At 48.9% G+C, this 19,608-nt stretch overlaps 1 protein-coding gene across 3 annotated transcripts in view; it reads right to left on the bottom strand.

Annotated features, from left to right (window-relative positions):
• Positions 1–17,985, bottom strand: part of CNDP2 (carnosine dipeptidase 2) — a 22,950-nt gene extending 4,965 nt beyond the window's left edge. The window contains exons 1-8 of one of the 3 annotated variants that reach the window (XM_032293757.1): positions 17,967–17,985; positions 13,949–14,045; positions 12,967–13,110; positions 9,096–9,258; positions 6,253–6,341; positions 4,207–4,407; positions 2,719–2,803; positions 1,539–1,699 (exon numbers count right to left, since the gene is read on the bottom strand). In XM_032293757.1, coding sequence (XP_032149648.1) covers positions 1,539–1,699; positions 2,719–2,803; positions 4,207–4,407; positions 6,253–6,341; positions 9,096–9,258; positions 12,967–13,110; positions 13,949–14,008 — 903 coding nt within the window. In that variant the 5' untranslated portion in view covers positions 14,009–14,045; positions 17,967–17,985. Of the gene's footprint in view, positions 1–1,538; positions 1,700–2,718; positions 2,804–4,206; positions 4,408–6,252; positions 6,342–9,095; positions 9,259–12,966; positions 13,111–13,948; positions 14,046–15,198; positions 15,275–17,620; positions 17,746–17,966 lie in introns of those variants that run through there. The other 2 variants (XM_032293754.1, XM_032293756.1) reach the window with 2 other exon arrangements.
• Positions 17,986–19,608: the final 1,623 nt, after the last annotated feature.

Here is a 19,608-nt window from a genome sequence, read left to right as displayed (position 1 = left end):
TGAATACTGATGATGCATGTGCAGACCTCTCCCAGGCCCACGGGACATGGGTATGCGGCCCATTCCTACTGAGAGAGCAGAGCCAGGCTGATCAGCACATCTGGTACGGCCTGTGAATACCGAAGATGCTGTCTCCTCAGACCAGGGGAGACCTTGTCTCCTGCTTCCCAAGTGTGTCATCAACACCATGACCTTCCTGCCTGCTCCTTCCCTCTGTGTCCCTGCAGCAGCAGAAGGCAGGTCAAGAGAGCAGGTGTGCCCCAAAGGAGCTTCCAGAAGGCTCCTCAGTGATTTAGCCATTGAATGTGTAGATTTCTGTTTGTGAACCAAACAGCTCAATGTTATCTGGGAGGCATAGACAAGGCCCTAAAACCCCCTGCACAGAAGCAAATCCAAGTCTGAGAGAACAGGGCAGAGAAACAGACCCACCTTTTCCCCAACCCCTCAGTCCATGACATCTCTGTTCAGTCACTGTTGTTGGGGACCTTCTCTTGCTATTCCAGAGGCTCCTCCCTGAGGGGCTGAGTGTCCCCCAACCTCCCTTGTCACCCTGATGCCAGCCAAGGCTCCGGCGCCTGCAACAGCCTCACAGGTCTCCCAGCTCCAACACCCTGACCCATAACCTTTCCCACTGTCATTGAGATCCAATGAACTCAAAGCCTTGCTGTGGCTCACGTCTCCTAGGAAGACCCGGAGCTCCACGGCAGCTCCATCGGTCTTGGTGGCACATCACTCTGCTGCCTGTCTGACCCCAAGCAGCCTACATGTCTGTGCTCCTACTGACCCAGCACGCCAGCCTCACCCTGCACCTTTGCTGGCCGACGGGACCCTGTGACCAGAGGCTCGGCTGTTCCCAGGACCACGCCCCTCTGCTCGCGTAGGCCCACAGCCTCTGGAACTCCCCAGCATGGCCCTTGTCAGGAAAATTCCCTGACAATTTTCCAAATCAAAATCTGCTCTCTCAGGGAGCAAAGCAAGGCATTTCCCAAATTAAAGAGTTCTTGCCAACTCTGTTAGAAGTTCTTGCCTGTCTGTCTCTGAGAGACAAACCTCAAGGGCCCAGCCTGGCCTTATTTCCCTTGTCTCCCAGGCACCTAAGTGCTTGATTCCATGGATGTAGGCTGAATCAATGGCGCAGAACCTACATATACCTCATAAACCTACGGCCTATTAGAAAAGTCATGACCCACTTTTCCCCTAACACGTGAACATTCTATACAGTTTCCACCCAACACTTGGCTCTGGAGTGGCTTAATGGTCCCTGGGCCCAGTGGTAAGGAGGTGACTCTACAAACATGAACACGGCAGAGCCGCTGCAGCAGGTGACAGCCTGTGTCCCCTCTGCATGCTTCTCCAGGCCTGATGGAATCAAAAGTGGATTTTGATATTTAAAAATCCCAACAACTAGCAACCCAGTCACGCCTGCTTTCGGAATGTCTGCACTGTTTGGTGACTCATGTGCACTGGACATTCCAGCTCCTTCCCTCGGGGACCCCCGGGACCCAGGGAAGTGGCAGGGCCGAGCCCTGGGCCAGCACCTTGCAGCAGTGCAGGAGGGTGTGCGCCCCCACATCCCTGGCAAACTCCTCCATGTCAAAGTCAATGTCGTCGTACAGCTTGTGCTCCTCTTCCGTCACGGCGGCCACAGCCTCGTTAATGCCGGGGATCAGGATGTTCCCCCTCTTGTCCACTAAAGAGCCTGAGGGAAGCAGGAGAGGGTTACAGCACTCGGGGGGCTGCGCAAAGGCGAGCTGCTTTTTCCTGCACCAACCCCAGGAGCATAGCTCGGGAGAGACGCAGCCCCACAGCCACGTGGCTGAGGGAGGGGACAAGAGCAGCCACCACGGTCCACAGAATAATGTTCACGGATGCGTCCCAGCATGCATTGCCTCTCAGGTGTTGTCCAGGGCCTTAGGCTCAGCCAGTGATGTAATCAGCAGAGCAGCCAATGAGGGAGCAGCTTGGGCATGCCCATTTCTCAGATAAGGAGACTGAGGAGAAGGTGGGGAAAGGGAATTGTCCTTGGTCATGGACCAGGAGGCAAACCAGCAGGCTGGCTTCATGCAGCCCCATTCTGACAACCACTGCACTGCCCATGTGCCTTTTTAATGTGCATTCCACAAGAAACAAGCTGCTCCCGAACTGAGGGGGGTAAACTGTGGGTGTAACAGAGTGGACATCACGTGGGTGGCTGGCATCTGGTGGAGAGGAAAGGAGAGCTTGGGGGGGTGGTGTGGGAAGAGTGGGCTGTGGGTGGCCTCACTGCAAAAAGACGCCGGGAACAGCGCGATGGGGTGCTTGCTCTCAAAGAGCTGATCAAGCAGGGGGACGTGGATGGGGCTGGTTATCATGTAAGACAGACCAAAACACGTGCCCTGTGAGAGATGTCAAATGACCACATCCAGAGGAAGGACAGGAGCACGTGCCTCGAGGGGCCTGGCCAGACAGGACCTGGGGGCATCTGAGTTGGCTGCTGGAGGCAGGGCAAGGTTTCAACAGGTGGTGACAGGCACGGGAGGGTTTCAGAGGCAAAAAGAAAACAAGGGGGCCTCTCAGAGGGACAAGTGAGTGGAGGGAGGGGGAGGTGCAGTTGGAAACCGAGACGCAAGTTGGTTCATGTGGAATGCCGAAAGGCACCAAAGCTGATGACAGACAGTCTGGAAATCATGCCCGTCCACTTTCCCTTAAATGGCGACTGAACGCCAATCCGACACTTACCCATCAGCAAAACAAGATCAGTCATGGCCTCGTGCACCGAGCCCCCGTACACCCCGGAATGCAGGTCTCTGTCGCTGCACTCCACCTGGACGGAAACAAAGGCCGCTGTGTCTGGCTGCCTAGTGGGAGCTTATTTTTATCATGTGACAGTGAATTCAACAAAGGGCATTTACAAGGCCTGACAATTTTCCAAATCAAAATCTGCTCTCTCAGGGAGCAAAGCAAGGCATTTCCCAAATTAAAACCTTAGGCAGGAACAAAAAATACTCTTGCATATGCCAAGCACAGATAAGCTGGTAACACTAGCCACAGGTACAAGCATTCCACAGGGCAATCTGCCTACCACTCAGAGCCTTTTCTAGAAGTTTCATGAAGACCCTGCACCTCTGCTGAGGGCAGCCCAACATGAGACCTGCCACAGGCCCAGAGCCTGAGACCCGAGGTCAGACCTCACCCTTGCACTGAGCAGCACATACAAAGCGTAAAGCAGCTGCTTGCCACGTGCCCGGCTCTTCGCCTGCAAATGGGCAGAGGTGCAATGCCCCTCCCAGCACTGGGGGTGACACGGGGCCACCTATAAAACCAGAATGGTGCCTTGCTCAGAGTTAGTGCCCAGGGTAGCAAATGCAGTGATTTTTAGCACTGTTCAGGTTATAAATGACGTCTGTAGACAGGACCTAATTTAATCACACGTTACCCTGTGGGGTATTGAGAGATGACCACCAGCCAGTGAGCGGCAGAATCTGGCCCAGGCCTGGCCTTTCCCACGTTCAGTGCTGCCTCGGTTTCTCTTTTTTTTTGAAACAGAGTTTCACTCTGTCCCTCAGGCTGGAGTGTGCAGTGGTGCAATCTCCACTCACTGCAACCTCTGCCTCCCAGGTTCAGGCAATTCTCCTGCCTCAGCCTCCCGAGTAGCTGGGATTACAGGTGCTCGCCACCACACCTGGCTAACTTTCTGTATTTTTAATAGAGATGGGGTTTCTCCATGTTAGCCAGGCTGGTTTCAAACTCCTGGCCTCAAGTAATCTGCCTGCCTCGGCCTCCCAAAGTGCTGGGATTACAGGCGTGAGCCACCACGCCGGGTCTCAGTTTCTCTTTATCCCATGCAGTCAGTCACTTAGTCATGGTATAAGAAGCCTAAGTGTTAACGTATAAATATTTCAACTTTCAGAAGGAAGTGTTTCTAAAATGCTTTGTATGTGTCTGCATCTTCCGAAATGAACTAACATTTTATCTCCTCTCAGCTGCTCCAAGGCAGCATCGCAAATCACACTGACATAGCTTAATGCTGCTGTGAGATTAACTCCTGATCACTGCGGGTGTTGCTGTCCATCTGGGGTATGGAAGCTGGGAACTGGGGTGCTAAGTGAGCCCTGTGCTTCTCCATCCTGTGTGCCTGACTTCTGGGTCCTTGCCTACTTTGGGTTTGGAAGAACCAGGAGACTCAGAGGTTAGAGAAAAATGAAGCCGTAGGACTCCGCACTGCACCTCGATGTAGAAGTAGCAGATGCCCCTGAGGCCGTAGGTGATGCAGGGCTTCTTCTTCCCCAGCCAGTAGTTGTCAGAAATGCAGACGTAGTCCACGTCCTTAAAGAAGCTGTCTTTCTGGGCGAAAATCAGCTCGTCTAGGCCCTCAGAGCCTGACTCCTCCATGCCTTCGAGGCAGAACCGGACGTTGACAGGAATCTCCTATGAGAAGGGAACAGCACGAGCGGATATTCAGCTTTGCGAACTTTCCTTCTAGAAACCACACTTAGGATTACACATTTCAAATCTCCGGCCTTCTCCAGACCGATCACATGGGCCTCTGTGTACACCTGTCGTCACCCCCTCCCCAGGCCCTGCCAGGCCACTGTGGCTCCAGGCCACTTTGACCAGTCCAGTCCCGCCAGGTGGGGCTCTCTGCAGCCACCCCACATGGCCGAGGAGAGCCTCAGGAAAGCCTGTGCTGCTCCCTCTGTAGTAAGGGCCACGACACAAACAACACCACGTGAGTCCTGATTATACCGGGGGAGCCACTGACGCAGGCGGCGTGGGTCCTCCCACGTGACCTTGTGCTGCTCCCGGGCACAGAAGCGCCGCTCTTCCTGAGGGGCCCAGTGGCAACCTGCACACCTCGCCGAGTGTCTGGATCATGTTTTGTAGCTTCACAGCTGCTCTTCCGACTCTAGCCCCCACACTCAAAAGGTGAAAAAATGAGGTTGTGCACAAAACTCGTGATTTGCCAAAGGCCACACAGGATAAAGAACTGCAGGGCCTAAATGAGGACTCAAGGCCACTGAGTCCTAGTTCCAGACCGCCTAGGCTGCCCCAGACTGCCCTGTTCATGGACGTGCTTCCTCCCCTGCCGGCTCCTCCTCCTGCTCTGCCCTTCACATAAAATCTTTCACAGGCCCTCTCCCTGTGCATAGCCACCTGTCATCCTTGGTTCCCCCACAGCCTGAGGTGCCTCCACTGCAGCTGAGGCTGAGGGCTCCACGAGGCCAGAGTTTGGGAGGCTTCTGAGTTCCTGCCCAGCATGCAGGCTCCGCCGCGCCAGGCCAGGTGGTTCTGGGCATCACTTTCCCACCATGTAAAGTGATCCCCTGGACCAGAAGGGCTGAGACCGTTTTCAGAACTAACATTCCATGCTTTGACAAAAATGCTTATCTTATTCTTATTTTATCAGGATACAAGATAAAAGCAAGATGCAAAGATGTCTACACAGCATGATCACAACTAGGCAAAAAGCCACAGAAAATCCTGGTAAATTTCAAAATACTAATTGTCTTTGGATTCTAGGCCAGTATTTTTCTCTCTACTTGTCTGCTTTTTAGCAAACCTTGAACAATGAGCAGATATTTCACAGCTTCCTTTTGCTGAGGTAGAGTCTCACTCTGTTACCCAGGCTGGAGTGCAGTGGCACCATCTCGGCTCACTGCAACCTCCACCTCCCTGGTTCAAGGAATTTTCCTGCCTCAGCCTTCCAGGAGCTGGGATTACAGGTGCTCACCACCATGCCCAGCTAATTTTTGCATTTTTAGTAGAGATGGGGTTTCAGCACGTTGGCCAAGTTGGTCTCGAACTCCTGACCTCAAGTGCTGGGATTACAGGTGTAAGCTACCGCACCAGGCCGGAAAATACATTTTAAAAAACAGAATTTATTTTTAGGAGGATGTAAACCACACAGAGAGAGTGAGGGGCCTGTGTGATGTCACTAAGGGTGCATTACATTCTGGCAAGGAACCACACTCACAGGGACAGTCAGGGGCTGAAAAGTCACATTGTCACATTTCCTGAGGTGGCAAAAATCATGCTGAGTTGCCAATATGATGACCTTTGCGCAGCTGTAAAACAATTAAACTTTGAATGTTTCCTAAAGCTGGAAAACAAACCTATACTCTTAAATCGGAGTCACCTGTGCGATAAGGGCTGGGCGATGCCTGTCTTCTCTTTTCCTGTGAGCTTTACAAGCTGTTGTGTGAACAGAGAGGCTGTCTTCCTATGGCTCAGATGGAACCCAGGCCCAGGCAGGAGTCAGCATAGGGGGCATACCTGGTCTGTTTTCTGATACGCTTCCAGGGCATTCATCCAGCCGGCCACGGGGCCCTTATCATCAGTTGAACCTCTCCCATACAGCTTGCCTAGAACAGCAATCCACAAATTCATAAATTGATGATTACAACGAACCCAGAAGCAGCATATCTCAAGTGCACATCTGATGACCCCTTAGCAAAGCAAACACGAGGGAGGCTTCCCCTTCCAAGCAGGAGACCCGAGTCTCCACCCAACACTATCATTAAATGTGCCAAAGAATTCGCCATCATCGAAGAGATAAGCCACGTGGATGCTCCCACGTCACCCCTTCCCTCTCCCAACATGGTCACAGCGTCAGCGGGGGGCATGGCTTCCTGCTGGGTTAGGGTGGAGACCTCCAGTTCTAACTTCAGGAAGCTGTAGCCAGCTGCTTAGTTCATTAAAACCCATTTACCAGAAGCATTGGGGAGCAATGGGGACTGGAAACCCAGTTGCTCAGGAAGCTAAGGCACCTTTGTCAAAAAAGGACCATAATCTCACCCCCACCCAATTGTGACACTTAATTCGATAAAAAACAGAGAACTAGCATGTTTCTCATTTAGCCTCTACTTCCTTCTGTAGTTATCACTCTGAAAACTACAGACAAGGCTTCTAATCAGCGTTATCAGTCACAGTGGCCCCTCACCACACTTGCTTCTGAGGAAGCTGACAACACAAGTGACATCTTGAAGACAAGGCCCCACCCCTCCTCCATCTTCTGCCACATGGTGCTGGCCTCATGGAACCAGACTGAGGAGGAGCCGGCCTCAGGACACGGCCCTCTGCTGGGCCTGGGTCTTCCCAGCCAGTCTCCTGACCTCCTGGGGCTCGGCCTGCTTCCCAGGTCCCGCAGTCTCAGCATGACCCAGCCCATAGTAGCATGAGGCTGAAAGTCATCACTACCTGGAGAGTTTTCTTTTATGAATGAAACCCAACTTTTCACAAAAACTGAAGATCAAATATAAACTCTTCTAAAAAAAATCCTTATCCCTGTGACAAACACTGAACAAGTACGGTGGCTGGCACGGTCCTGGCTCAGAGCCGCGGGCAAATGTGACCTGCCCCCACCCTCCAAGGCTCCCTGACAAGGAGAGGGAGGCAGTGCGGCTGGCAGTGATGCTTCCCTCGGTACAGGTGAGGCTGGGACAGGGAGGGCTGAGAGGGTGGTCGGAGACAGGCCCCACAGAGGACGAGGCAGCGGTGATGGGGCTGACGCCCATGCAGGTGCACTTCTGAGCAGCACAGGCTCCTGAGGGCTGCACGTGGTCCCATGTGGCTGGGTACAGGTGGGAGAAGGGGAGGCAGAAGGCAGGCAAGGGGAGGGACCCTCTGTGCCATCCTGAGTCCTCCAGGGGGAGTCAAGGAGAGAAGTGGCATGCTGAGGTCACTCTGGGAACAGCCTGGAAAAGGAGTGGCACCGTGAAGGCTCAGAAGTGGGAGCGGGACCCAGCACGGGGCGGGAGGTGGAGACGGGGCTTTCAACGTGGGAAAGGCAATGGCCTGGAGGAGGGCCTGGCAGGGATGGGGACCCAGTTCCTGGTGCAGGTGGCAGAAGATGGTGCCATCACGGAGACTGTGAGACAGTGGACAAGTAGTAAAGACAAGGACTTCTGTTCAGAGGGAGCCAGTTCGAGCAGCGAGGGCCCGGCCAGCAGACACGCCGGACCACGCGCGAGGGGCGTCCAAGCGCACAGAGGGTTAATCCTACAATCGACCGCAAGTCAGCAATTCCACTGTGACAATGGCAATGGCATGGAATTACATCTCATCGAAAACCTTGCTTTCAGTAAAATCATTTTCAATTTTGCACAGTAATGAACACAACCGACACCGAGGCAGGAAAGGTTAGAGTACAGAGGCAATGATTCAGATGGAAGGGCTTCGATGAGAAGAGGCTAGAACTTAGCCAGGAGGGCCCGCCACCAGGGAGGGAGGATTCCTCATCTGGTCAAACGCGGTATTGTGCAGGCGCATGTAGAAATTCAGAATTGAAAGTGGAAAGTGGAAGGCCTTTACCCCAGAAGGAGCAGGAAGAAAAGAGGCCAGCCTGCGGGGTCACTCACAGCACGGGCCTCGAAGGCCTGTAGGTGCCCGGCACACAGAAGCACTCCGTGAATAACAGTGACATTGCCACCTCCACCAGGGCAGCCGGGGTGAAGGAGGCCACCAACATACACCGCAGAAGCAGCTGTTAGTTGGGACAGAGGAGGAGTATGAGGCGACAGCCTTTTCAGGACAGCCCTGCTCTGATTGGAAATTTACATTCTGAGAAGAAGCGTCAGCAGGAGAGGAAGCCTGGCTGGCCCCAGTCACGGAGAACTGGTTTGCACACGTGAAAACAGGCCTTCCGGAAGGTCAGCGACAGAGGCACATGTGAGAAACCTCCATTTTTAGGTTATGTTAAACACAGTCTGTACCAGGTACAGTGGCTCATGCCTGGAATCCCAGCACTCTGGGAGGCCAAGGTGGGTGGATCATCAGGTCAGGAGTTCGAGACCAGCCTGGCCAACATGGTGAAACCCCATTTCTACTAAAAATACAAAATTAGCCAGGCATGGTGGCGCATGCCTGTAGTCCCAGCTACTCGGGACGCTGAGGCAGAAGAATCGCTTGAACCCGGGACTCGGAGATTGCAGTGAGACGAGATCTTGCCACTGCGCTCCAGCCTGGACAACAGAACGAGACTTGGTCTCAAAAAAATAAAAATAAAAATAAAATGAAATAAAAACAGTATGTACTGGAAACAGAGAAAACCAGACTAGCAGTGACTTTGCAAAGGTCAGTGCTTTTCCTCTGGGCACACACGGGCATGCAGTGCTCACCGTCTCGCTCCACCAGGGTGAAGGGCTCGCTGTCCCAGCCATCCTCCAGGGCCGCAGGCTGCACATCCAAGTGCCCGTAAATGCACACCGTTTTCTTCTGTGGGTCTGAGCCCAGACTGCCAAGCAGAATAGGAGGGAGCGGGATCTCTGAGCCATCAGGGAGCTGAGCGTGGAGAGGAAAGGAAGCAAGGACAGCTTTTGTTGAAGAAATTTGGTTTTTACAGAGGAGATTATTAAAAGACTTTGAGCTTCCTTATCTGTCCTCATCAATCAACCTCTATTGTATAGCTTAAGAGCACACTGTTCAATGGAGTCGTTAATTAGGAATTTACTTTCTTGTATTCCAGAGCACATCTACTCAATCATGTTTGCCAATTGCAGGCAGTTTGGTAAATTCTTTTATTTATTTATTTTTGAGAGGGAATTTCCCTTTGTCATCCAGGCTGGAGTGCAGTGGCATGATCCCAGCTCACTGCACCCGGTGCCTCCCAGGCTCAAGTGATTCTCATGCCTCAGCTGCCAGAGTAGCTGGGATTCCAGAAGCCAGCCACCACACCTGGTTAATTTTTTGTATTTTAGTAGAGACAAGGTTTCACTATGTTGACCCCACGGTGGTCTTGAATTCCTGAGCTCAGGCAAACCACTTACATCGGCTTCCCCAAGTGCTAATACAAGCACGAGCCACCGCGCCCGGCTGGGTTTGGTAAATTCTGAAAGGCTGATTTTTTCTGACTTTTATATAACAAAACATGCAGGCTGAGTTCGGGATGCAACTTAGTTTATTTTCTGAAATCATGGTTAAAATCAACTATAATCTGAAATCAGAAGATACATTTTTGAAATTCTGTACATAAATTACAATTATGCATACAAAGGGATATAAACCAAGATATATATATATAACAATTTAATCTTTATATCTAAATTTACATTTAGCCATTCTAAAAAGGTAGTCATAGCTGGTACTCCTTCTGAGCTTTGTCCGAAAGGCACTATCAGTGTTCCACAATCTCACAGGCATGGAGGACAGGAGAGGTGCCCCAGCCCACCTGTGCATGCAGATGGAGGTGAATCATACATAGGAAGGGAGGATGGGACAGGCGTCCCAGCCCACCCCTGCATCTAGATGGGGGCAAATCAATCTTAGGTCTTTTCCAACTTTCACATCAGGTCAATGGTCTTCACCTTTTACTAGACCGTGGCCCATTCAGGCTGTACAAGACTCCTGTGGCCATGCAGCTCCTCTACCAGTCCTATATTCCAATAGAAAAAAAACCCATGATCATCACGATGTGTCACAAGCTAGTGGCAGGGGATGGTTTTAGCTGCAGCAGGAAGAGACTGTTCATGCTAAACCATGACATACCTACATATTAGTCTAGTTACTAGAAAATACTGTTTATAAAAATAGGTATTCATAGACACATCACACAAACTAAACTGATAATGAAGTTAAATTAACAGTTTGCAATTCAGAGGTAAAAGGAGCAGTCACTGAAATGACAACTAGATCAGGACAGTGCTGGTGATGGGCCTCTGGTCGCAGAGGACCCACGGCCCTGGCAGTCCAGTTGGCCTTCAGCTGCCTGAGTAGAAAAATCATTTTCAAATGATAACAGAGTTTCTCTAAATAAATTCCCGTGCAATATAGAGCTCCTCTGAAATACTTTAGCATTTTCTAAGAAGCTGCTTGGGCCCATGGGTAAAATTGTTCTGAAATGTCCAACATCACCTTTCCTTCATGAGCCTGAAAATACTCCACTTCTGCACTGACATAGGAAAACACCCATCTCCACCTTGAACGCTGCAGCAAGTCACCATCACTATGAAAAACGGAATCCTACCGCCACACAGACATGTGGGAAGACAAGAGAAGATGTGTAGTCACCCCACACCGCAAACGTCTCTGCAGAAGATTTCCACCAGTGATGGTATCTTTTAATTCCTTGATAAAAATCGGTGTTATGTAATTCAAAATAGTATAATAATAACCTAGTTTTTAATGAAAGGCCCTTTCTTAAGAACTGTACAGCACTGACAGTGATCAATGAAGTAAATATAACTATTGTAATAAACAACTCCTAAAAATGATTTGCTGCACCTAATTTTAAAAAATATATTAGGAAAATAAAGGAAAGGGAGCAAAGCAAGTCTGACCCTAAAAAGAAACAACATGAAGAAACTTGGTTTATTCTCCCAAGAGTGGGGGAAAAGTTGTTGGGAAGCTATAATATACCCTAAGTCAATTATTAAATTTGTTTTCAGGAGAAAACCTCAAATGAACTGCACTGCCTGGGGAATTGGGAGGCCTGGGCTTGAACCTGCTCTGAATGAGCCTTCTGTGGGCTCCCAGTGGACACTGTGCCCAGCCTCCACTCTCCCCCACCATGAAACTAGCGCACTAAGCTGAACGGCCACACCCAAGCTTCTAGGGCTGTGATTTCAGCTTGACACCCAAATCATCAGGCCAAAGAAACAAGATAAGTCAAAGCGTGTTATTAGATCAAAGAATATAAAAGAATATTACAAACTTTGAAAATATATGGCACGAAACATGCAATTAACATGAGGCTGAAATCATCTGAAATAAACGAGTGAAATAATATACAGTAAGAGGCCAGGCACGGTGGCGTGACAATTTGGGATGCCAAGGCAGGTAAATTGCTTGAGACTAGAAGTTTGAGACCAGCCTAGAAACATGGTGAAACCCCGTCCTGACAAAATACAAAAAAAAACCAAAAAACAAACAAACAAAAACCATATATATACATATATATATATATATATATACACACACACACACACACACACACACACACACACACACACACAGTAAATCCTCACTCAACTTCATGGATAGGCTTTTAGAAACTGACTTTAAGTGAACAAAACTATCTTATTCAAGGACCTGTTGTTGTACATTGTCTTGCTTGAAATTGCAGTTTCTAAGAACCTATGATGACATGAGAACTTGCTGTACCACAAAGTGAGATTGTTCATTTAGGAAGAAAACAAACCATTCTTACATATCAAAATCCTGCATTGAAAAGCAACCGACTGCCAAACAAAATATCTCTTATCAAAAAGTGGCTCACACCTGTAATCCCAGCACTATGGGAGGCCAAGGCAGGTGGATCACCCAAGGTCAGGAGTTCGAGACCAGCCTGGCCAACATGGCAAAACCCCATCTCTACAAAAAATATAAAAATTAGCTGGGCATGGTGGCACACACCTGTAATCCCAGCAACTAAGGAGGTTGAGGCAGGAGAATGGCTTAAACCCGGGAGGTAGAGGTTACAGTGAGCTGAGATCATGCCATTGTACTCTTGCCTGGGTGACAAAGGGAGACTGTCTCGAAAAAAAACAAGGCTCATAGATGCAGCACCGTGTGCCTGAGGGCGGGCAGGCAGGGAGGAGTCTCTATCATTTTTCAATGGACATGGATAAAATGTAACTCCCTAGTTTGTATCATTTTTCAATGGACATGGATAAAATGTAACTCCCTAGTTTGTATCATTTTTAAATGGACATGGATAAAGTGTAACTTCCTAGTTTGAAAGATTACTGATGATGGCTGGGAGGAGAATCTCAGCAATCCTCTAAGAATGATTGTTACATTAACTTAGTCCTCAGTAACTGTCAGCAGTTCTGCTTCCTGGAGAAAAATGCTGAGTGCCACAAAACCTTTGTCCCGGTCCAACTGAAGCAGTCACATACAGAACTTACCACCCAAACTGGGCACGTCCTTTTTTGTTTGTTTTAAAGATGAGTGGGCTATCTGAAGCAAAAGATCTTTTAAGAACTCGTGGAGTCTTGTCAACTCCTCAGGCAGAATCTGTGGTCCTGCAATGCAAAGAATGCGGCCTCCCACCTTTTGTTTTCCGATGTCCACCAGTTCCGCAGAGCCGCCCAACTGCCTGACGTCTGCAGCGGCAACCTCCATCATCTTCCTGATTTCGCCTCTCTTCTCAGGCCATGCGGACACGCTCTGGATAGATACCCATTTTGCAAGTTTCTGTGGTGGACAACAAGCAACGAGGGATTCTGAATAGGTGTCCTTAAGGGAGCAAAAGCTTCCACAGTGTTGCCACGTTCCAGGCACACATGGCTGGCTCGCCCCCCCCCCCACCCCCACAGCTGCTGCACTTGAACTGGTGGACTCCAAGAAGGGCAGACCCATCACAAGTGCTTTGTGTTTCAGATTTTTTAAATTGTTTGTGCTATCCCTGTACCAAGAACTAGAGTACACAAGAAAAATGTCAGAAGGTTTGTTTTTAATCATCAAAGAGGAAGTGAATGTAAAATGTATCAGCTTCCATAAATAAGTTTTTATCTGAATCAGACTAAATTACAACTGAAAGATACAGAAAAGACCCACTGTCGCCACAGTCCAAATTAGCTGATTTATTATCCTGACAATGGCCATATTTTCCAAAGTATAATTTTTAGAATGAGAATTCTAAAGATTTCGTCTGAAATGTGTCTAAGAAAAATAACTTTAAAGCACAATGCTGTAAGTTAACATCAAGAAACAGACTAATATATAACATTATTAAATGACTTAAAACATGCTTAATGTAAACTATTTAATCTGTAACTATCACAAGAAATTGATGGAGATGAAACAAAAATCTCAATTAGATTTGCTATTCTTAGAAACACATATTAACACTGTCTGTCAAAAACCAAAAGTGTAACCTATACCATGAGAAGCAGCTAATGGAACAAATCTCTAGGCAGATCGTCTAACTCTGGATTTCAATGGCATAATTCATATTAGCTCTTGACAGTTTCTCTAGGCCCCGTGGGATTAAATCAGATTTTAATGTTTCCTAAAATGAATATTCCCTTACCTTAATGTATCGATCCTGATTTTCATCAATATACTTAAACAGGGTAGCGAGGGCCGCCATCTTTCAACCAGACCCCAGACCGCAGATCTTGAAGGCTCTTGGAAGGAAGAGGAACTGGTCAGTCCTGTCTCCAGTGGGGACTGACTGGGCGACTGGCCCAGAAGGCACTTGTTCAGAATTGTAAAATGCTGCTCCACCCTCCAGGCCAGCATTGCAACACCCTCAGCCACAGAGGCTCCAGGAAGTGACTGCGGCCTCAGAGACAAAAGCTCTGGGCACCAGTTAGAGGTTGGGACTAATTTTCCCTTCTTTATTTGGAAGGAAAAACTATACAAAATCCTGTGTCCACAGGTAACAGAGGGAGGGCCTATGTTGAAGAAAATATAATGAAAACTAAAGGTAGGCACTTTTAGCTTTACTGGGACTTTAATAAAAATTTTTACACTCTTAAAGCACTAAGATAACTTCTACTTTCTATTATCCCAGAGGATACAGTCTCTTCAGGGAATCCCAGCAAAAATGTCACATCCTGTGTCCACCACCACAAACCCATGACACAGATGACAGAGCCCAAGGAAAACCAGATTCCGTTGAAGAAAGCTGATGTTCTTAGTCCAGATACAGCCAAAGGGCAACTGCTAAACCTCCACAAGCACCTCACCAAGAGAACAGGCCATGTGGCCTCTGTGGTGCGTGCTGTCACCTGCTTTCATGCATGACACCCAGCAATTTCTGCCCCACTCACAGATACAGGCAAAAACACATTATCAGACTATTTTTAGAAGTCAGAATGAATGCAATGTAAAAATGATTCTGGTATTGGGACTTTCATAATTAGCTTTCTGCAGCGGAAAGCACCCAGCTATACTGAGCAAGTTCAAGATTGCGGGGACGTGAAGTGCCTTGAAATCACAGCTGCGGAGTGACAGGACCCTACTACAGCCCCGTGTCTACATGCCAGACAAACTACCTCTGCCAAGCTACCTGTGCACTGACGTGCTGCAGGTAAAGAGCATTGTTTTCTTGGCATAGGATCTCAAAGTGATTTCTAAACAGAGAGGAGACTTTATCCACCGTGACACCCAGCGTGGCAGCTGTTCAAAAGTGGCTGTTGCTGTGCAGGGTGATGAAACCGCAGGGCACTGCAAGTCACAAACGTGATTTCTACATGGGTGGGAGATCCAGCCGCTGCCTTCTCAAGTGCCCTCTACCTTCGAACACCAGCCACAGAGCATGGAATAGTTACATACCTCCCAGCCAGCTCGGATCTCTCCACTGAGGCACTCATCTGGAGGAGCCTCAAGCAAGACGGAGCCCATGAGCATGCTGGAGAGATGTTTTTCAGTGTTAATAAATCAAATTGTTCTCCACCTATTGCCTAAAATGTACACAAGGAAGTCACCTGTTCACATTAAAAGAAATCCTATTTAGCAGGACAATATGCTACATGCTGTGATTTTCGTTTGGGTTTCTGGTTATTAAATGCCACAAATCCCAAGCTCACTGTGGAACATTCTCATAAATATTATGCTCTTGTAGTCAAATTAACCAATGGCATTGTAGCTACAGTCACTCAAAAATACAGTCATGTGCCATCTAACATTTCCGTCAACAACAGCGGTGGTCTCAAAAGATCATGATGGAGCTAAAACGTTCATTTTCTGTCTGGATATGTTTAGATACACAAATACCTACCACTCTGTTAAAACTGCCTACAGTATCCAGTAAAGGAACATGTTGTATGGGTTTGTAGCCTAGGAGCAATAGGCTACAGCATACAGCCTAGTGTGTAGAAGGTTGTACCATCCAGGTTGGTGTGAGCGTACCTCAGGAAGTGCACACAACAGCCAATCACCTAATGATGCATTTCCTCAGAATGTATCCCCATCCTTAAGTGACATATGACTGTAATTATCTAAGTTACAACTTTCACTAGAAGAGAGGAAACAGAGATCAGCTTGTTCCACCATTGGAGATGGGCTAAAAAGCAACTCCTGTTCATCACTCATCCAGTCAAACCAGGTTAGGCCAGGTTCCAGTTTTTCCTCCCACTCACACTTCAGGGTTACTCCTGTCTCACCTCTGCCTGTTACAAAGCCGTTCAATGGAACCATTTTTATATGCTCTGGAGAACACCACTAATTAAGGTAAAAGCTGTATGTTGGATTGAGCAAAGGCAAGCATTATCTTTTCAAATGACACCCCATTCCCCTCTAAAAATCTAAAGTTCTTAAGGAGTAACTTATTTATTCATTTAGAGACAGGGTCTCGTTCTCACCCAGGCTGGAGTGCAGTGGTGCCATCTTGATTCACCGCAACCTTCGTCTCCCAGGCTCAAACGATCCTCCTGCCTCAGCTTCCCAAGTAGCTGGGACTACAGGTGTGCACCACCACACCCAGGTAATTTTTGTATTTTTTGTAGAGACAGGGTTTCACCATGTTAGCCAGGCTGGTCTCAAACTCCTAGGCTCAAGTGATCTGTCTGCTTCAGCCTCCCAAAGTGCCAAGATTACAGACATGAGCCACTGTGCCTGGCAAGGGAGTAACATGATTTGAACATTGAGACCAGCGGAGGGAAGGAGAAATTGCTGTGGCACCTGGAACTGCCAGCAGTACACACAAATGTTTTCTGGTTCTGAGAATCTCAGTACCTGTCCTTTGATAACTGAAGGCATATATTACACAAATAACTAAATCACACCTTCAATTCTGTATAAGAACCACTAAGAGACGGGTAGGAATCTCCAATCTGCCCGAGCTAGAACATGATCCCTAAATATAATGTGAACTTCTCTTTCTCCACTCCTGCCTACAAACATTAGGGACAGGGAAGGTATCCGAACAGGCCCCGGGTTCTCCGACTCTTTACGCAGTCTACGCTAGGATCTGACCCTGGCAGGCAGTGGGGAGGAGTAGTTTGGTGACTCTGTCTGCGAGGTCCAAGGTCTCAAAGACATTCGGCCAGGCGGACCAAATATTGTCTCTGCTTCACAGATGAAGACACGGAAGGCCACTGAACGAGATACCTGCCCCAGACCTGCAAGCTGGCAAGGGAATTTTGTCTTCCCTCAGATGCTTCCTCCTGTAGCCTTAAACTCAGCTTCAAATGCTGGTGGGAGCTAGGGACCCAGTCCAGGGCCCTTTGAACCTGGGGCGCGTCTGTCCCACCACACCCCCCCACCCCAGACCTCCCGGAAAGGAATCCGTTAGAGAAAGGCTGCAGTTCTCAGCAGGCCTCCGGGGACGGGTGTGGACTGACCAGCGCTCTGCTCCCTGCAACCCCATTCTGCAACCACAGTCTTTACACAACACTCCACCAGGGAGGGCCACGTAGGCCCAGGCCAAGTGCGCCGCCCAGCTTGTCCCTGCGGACCCGGGACGCGCCCGGCGCTGCTGGGACACGAGTGGCCCGGCTGAGCCAGGCCCCGGGCCCCGGGCCCCGGGAGGTGCGAGAGGCCACGAGGCCGTGGCCGTAACGGGCCTCCGCCACCGACCGCGCGCTCGGGAACAGCCCGGACACCATTGTTCCCGCCTGGCTGCGGCCAGGCGCCCCACACTCCCCCACGAATAAGGCGTGACGCTCACCGCTGCCCACGGTCCTCCCAGCCCAGCCCGTTCCCCGCTCAGGTCACCCACCAGGGAAGGAAGGCCCACTAGGCAAGGCCCGCTTACCAGCAGCAGGCGCGGCGCCGGTTCCGCACCACGTGTCCCGGCCACGCCCACCAGCCCACTCCGCTGTCGCCCTGGCCACCAACCCGGCCCTGTCCGGAGGGCAGGCATCGCCCCGCCCAACCCCGCCCCCGCCACGCCCACCAATCCGGCCGGGGCAGAGGCATGGCGTCACCCACTCCCCGCCCCATTTCCGTCCTGAGCCCTGTGCGGACGGCTGACGTCACCTCTCCCAGCTCTATTTCCGCCCCGCTCACCAATCCCGGCCCGGTCCGTAGGGCTTACGTCACTACGCCCCGCCCCGAAGATGAGCGGGGGGGATATGGGCGTGGCAAGGGCTCGGATTTACTGGAAGGCAGGGCGCCCCAGGAGCACGTGTCCGGAGCTGTGGGCTTGCGCTGTGCTTCTCGGTCGCTCGTGGGTGGGCAGAGGGCCTGGTGCTTCAACGGTGGGGTCCGAGAAGTCGCCTGCAGTGCAGCAATGGCGTTCAAAACTGGAGGGGTCCTTATTCACTCCTGCGGGTCACGCAAGCTCCAATGAGGGGTCGGTGTGTACTGGATTGGCAAAGCGTTCGCCAGCACTGTCACCAATAGTGGACGTATTTTAGTATTTGTGTCCCATGACCCTAGCAACTGATGAAGGAAGCAGAGCTGGCACCGTGGTTGAGCGTCTGCGACAGCGCTTTCCTTTTTAATCTTTACAATTCTTGGGGTTAAAATTGTTATACCCTGGTCTGCTCACTTTTCCGATAGAGTAGTCTCAAAAGAATTTGTTAAAACTTGTACCACTACCGGGGAGGGATAACATGGGGAGAAATGCCAGATATAGGTGACAGGGGGATGGAGGCAGCAAACAACATTGCCATGTATGTACCTATGCAACAATCCTACATGATATATATGAAACAAAACAAAACAAACAAAAATCTTTTACCACTACCACATTCTTTAAAGAGTGATAGCTCAGGGGTTATTTTTAAAAAATAAATTTAATAGTTTTAAGAGATGTGTAAGTTCCCACATAATGTAAAATGTTAAAATAAAATTACCTCCCCCCTTAAAATTTACATGATTTGTTTCCTCTTTTATTTTTTGTTTAAGTTTTATTTATTTATTTTTTTGAGACAGAGTCTCGCTCTGTCACGCTGGAGTGTATGGCGTGATCTCGGCTCACTGCAGCCTCTGCCTCCAGGGTTCGAGAGATTCTCCTGCCTCAGCCTCCCGAGTAGCTAGGACTACAGACATGCGCCACCACACCCAGCTAATTTTTGTATTTTTAGTAAAGACGGGCGTTCACCATGTTGGCCAGGATGGTCTCGATCTTTTGACCTTATGATTCACTCACACTGGCTTCCCAAAATGCTGGGATTACAGGTGTAAGCCACAGCACCCAGCCTCGTCTTTTATTTTTTATTTCCATTCCACATCCCTCAGAGTTTTCTTAAATGTAATATTTTTATATTTAAAAATCTTATTCATATCCCAAACATTTTTCTCTACAACAGAATATGATAAAAATTTAAATTAATATTTACTTTGCTATAACTTGATGAGATTAGTTCACGTTCAGGGTGATATGGCCATACACACTTTGCTATAATCAAAAAGCTATAAGTATTAAACTTTTTTCTTCTGCATTAAATTCTCATGACAATTATTAGTACATGAATGATAAAAAGAAAAAAACTAAATATATTACACACTTTGCAAACACTGCAAAAAGTAAACATTGGTGGAAAATACACCCTGTAATCATATCTACGGGGCTTTTAAATAAATTAGTTCAGGGATCCATAAATGAGATTATTGCTGAAAAGAGGGTTTGGTTTAAAAAATTATACACACACACACACACACACACACACACACGCACATATATATATACACATATATATAGCAAAAAGAAGTGATTTAGCATAGAAACCATAACAAACTAGTTACCAAAATTTAATAGGTTCAAGGTAAGAAAAAAGAATGAGAAAAGTAGTTGTT

Source organism: Sapajus apella, unplaced genomic scaffold (assembly GCF_009761245.1).
Source record: "Sapajus apella isolate SASKATOON/1434 unplaced genomic scaffold, GSC_monkey_1.0 scaffold30, whole genome shotgun sequence".
In the NCBI taxonomy this organism is placed as follows: Eukaryota; Metazoa; Chordata; class Mammalia; order Primates; family Cebidae; genus Sapajus; species Sapajus apella.
This window is presented reverse-complemented; position numbering and strand designations above follow the sequence as displayed.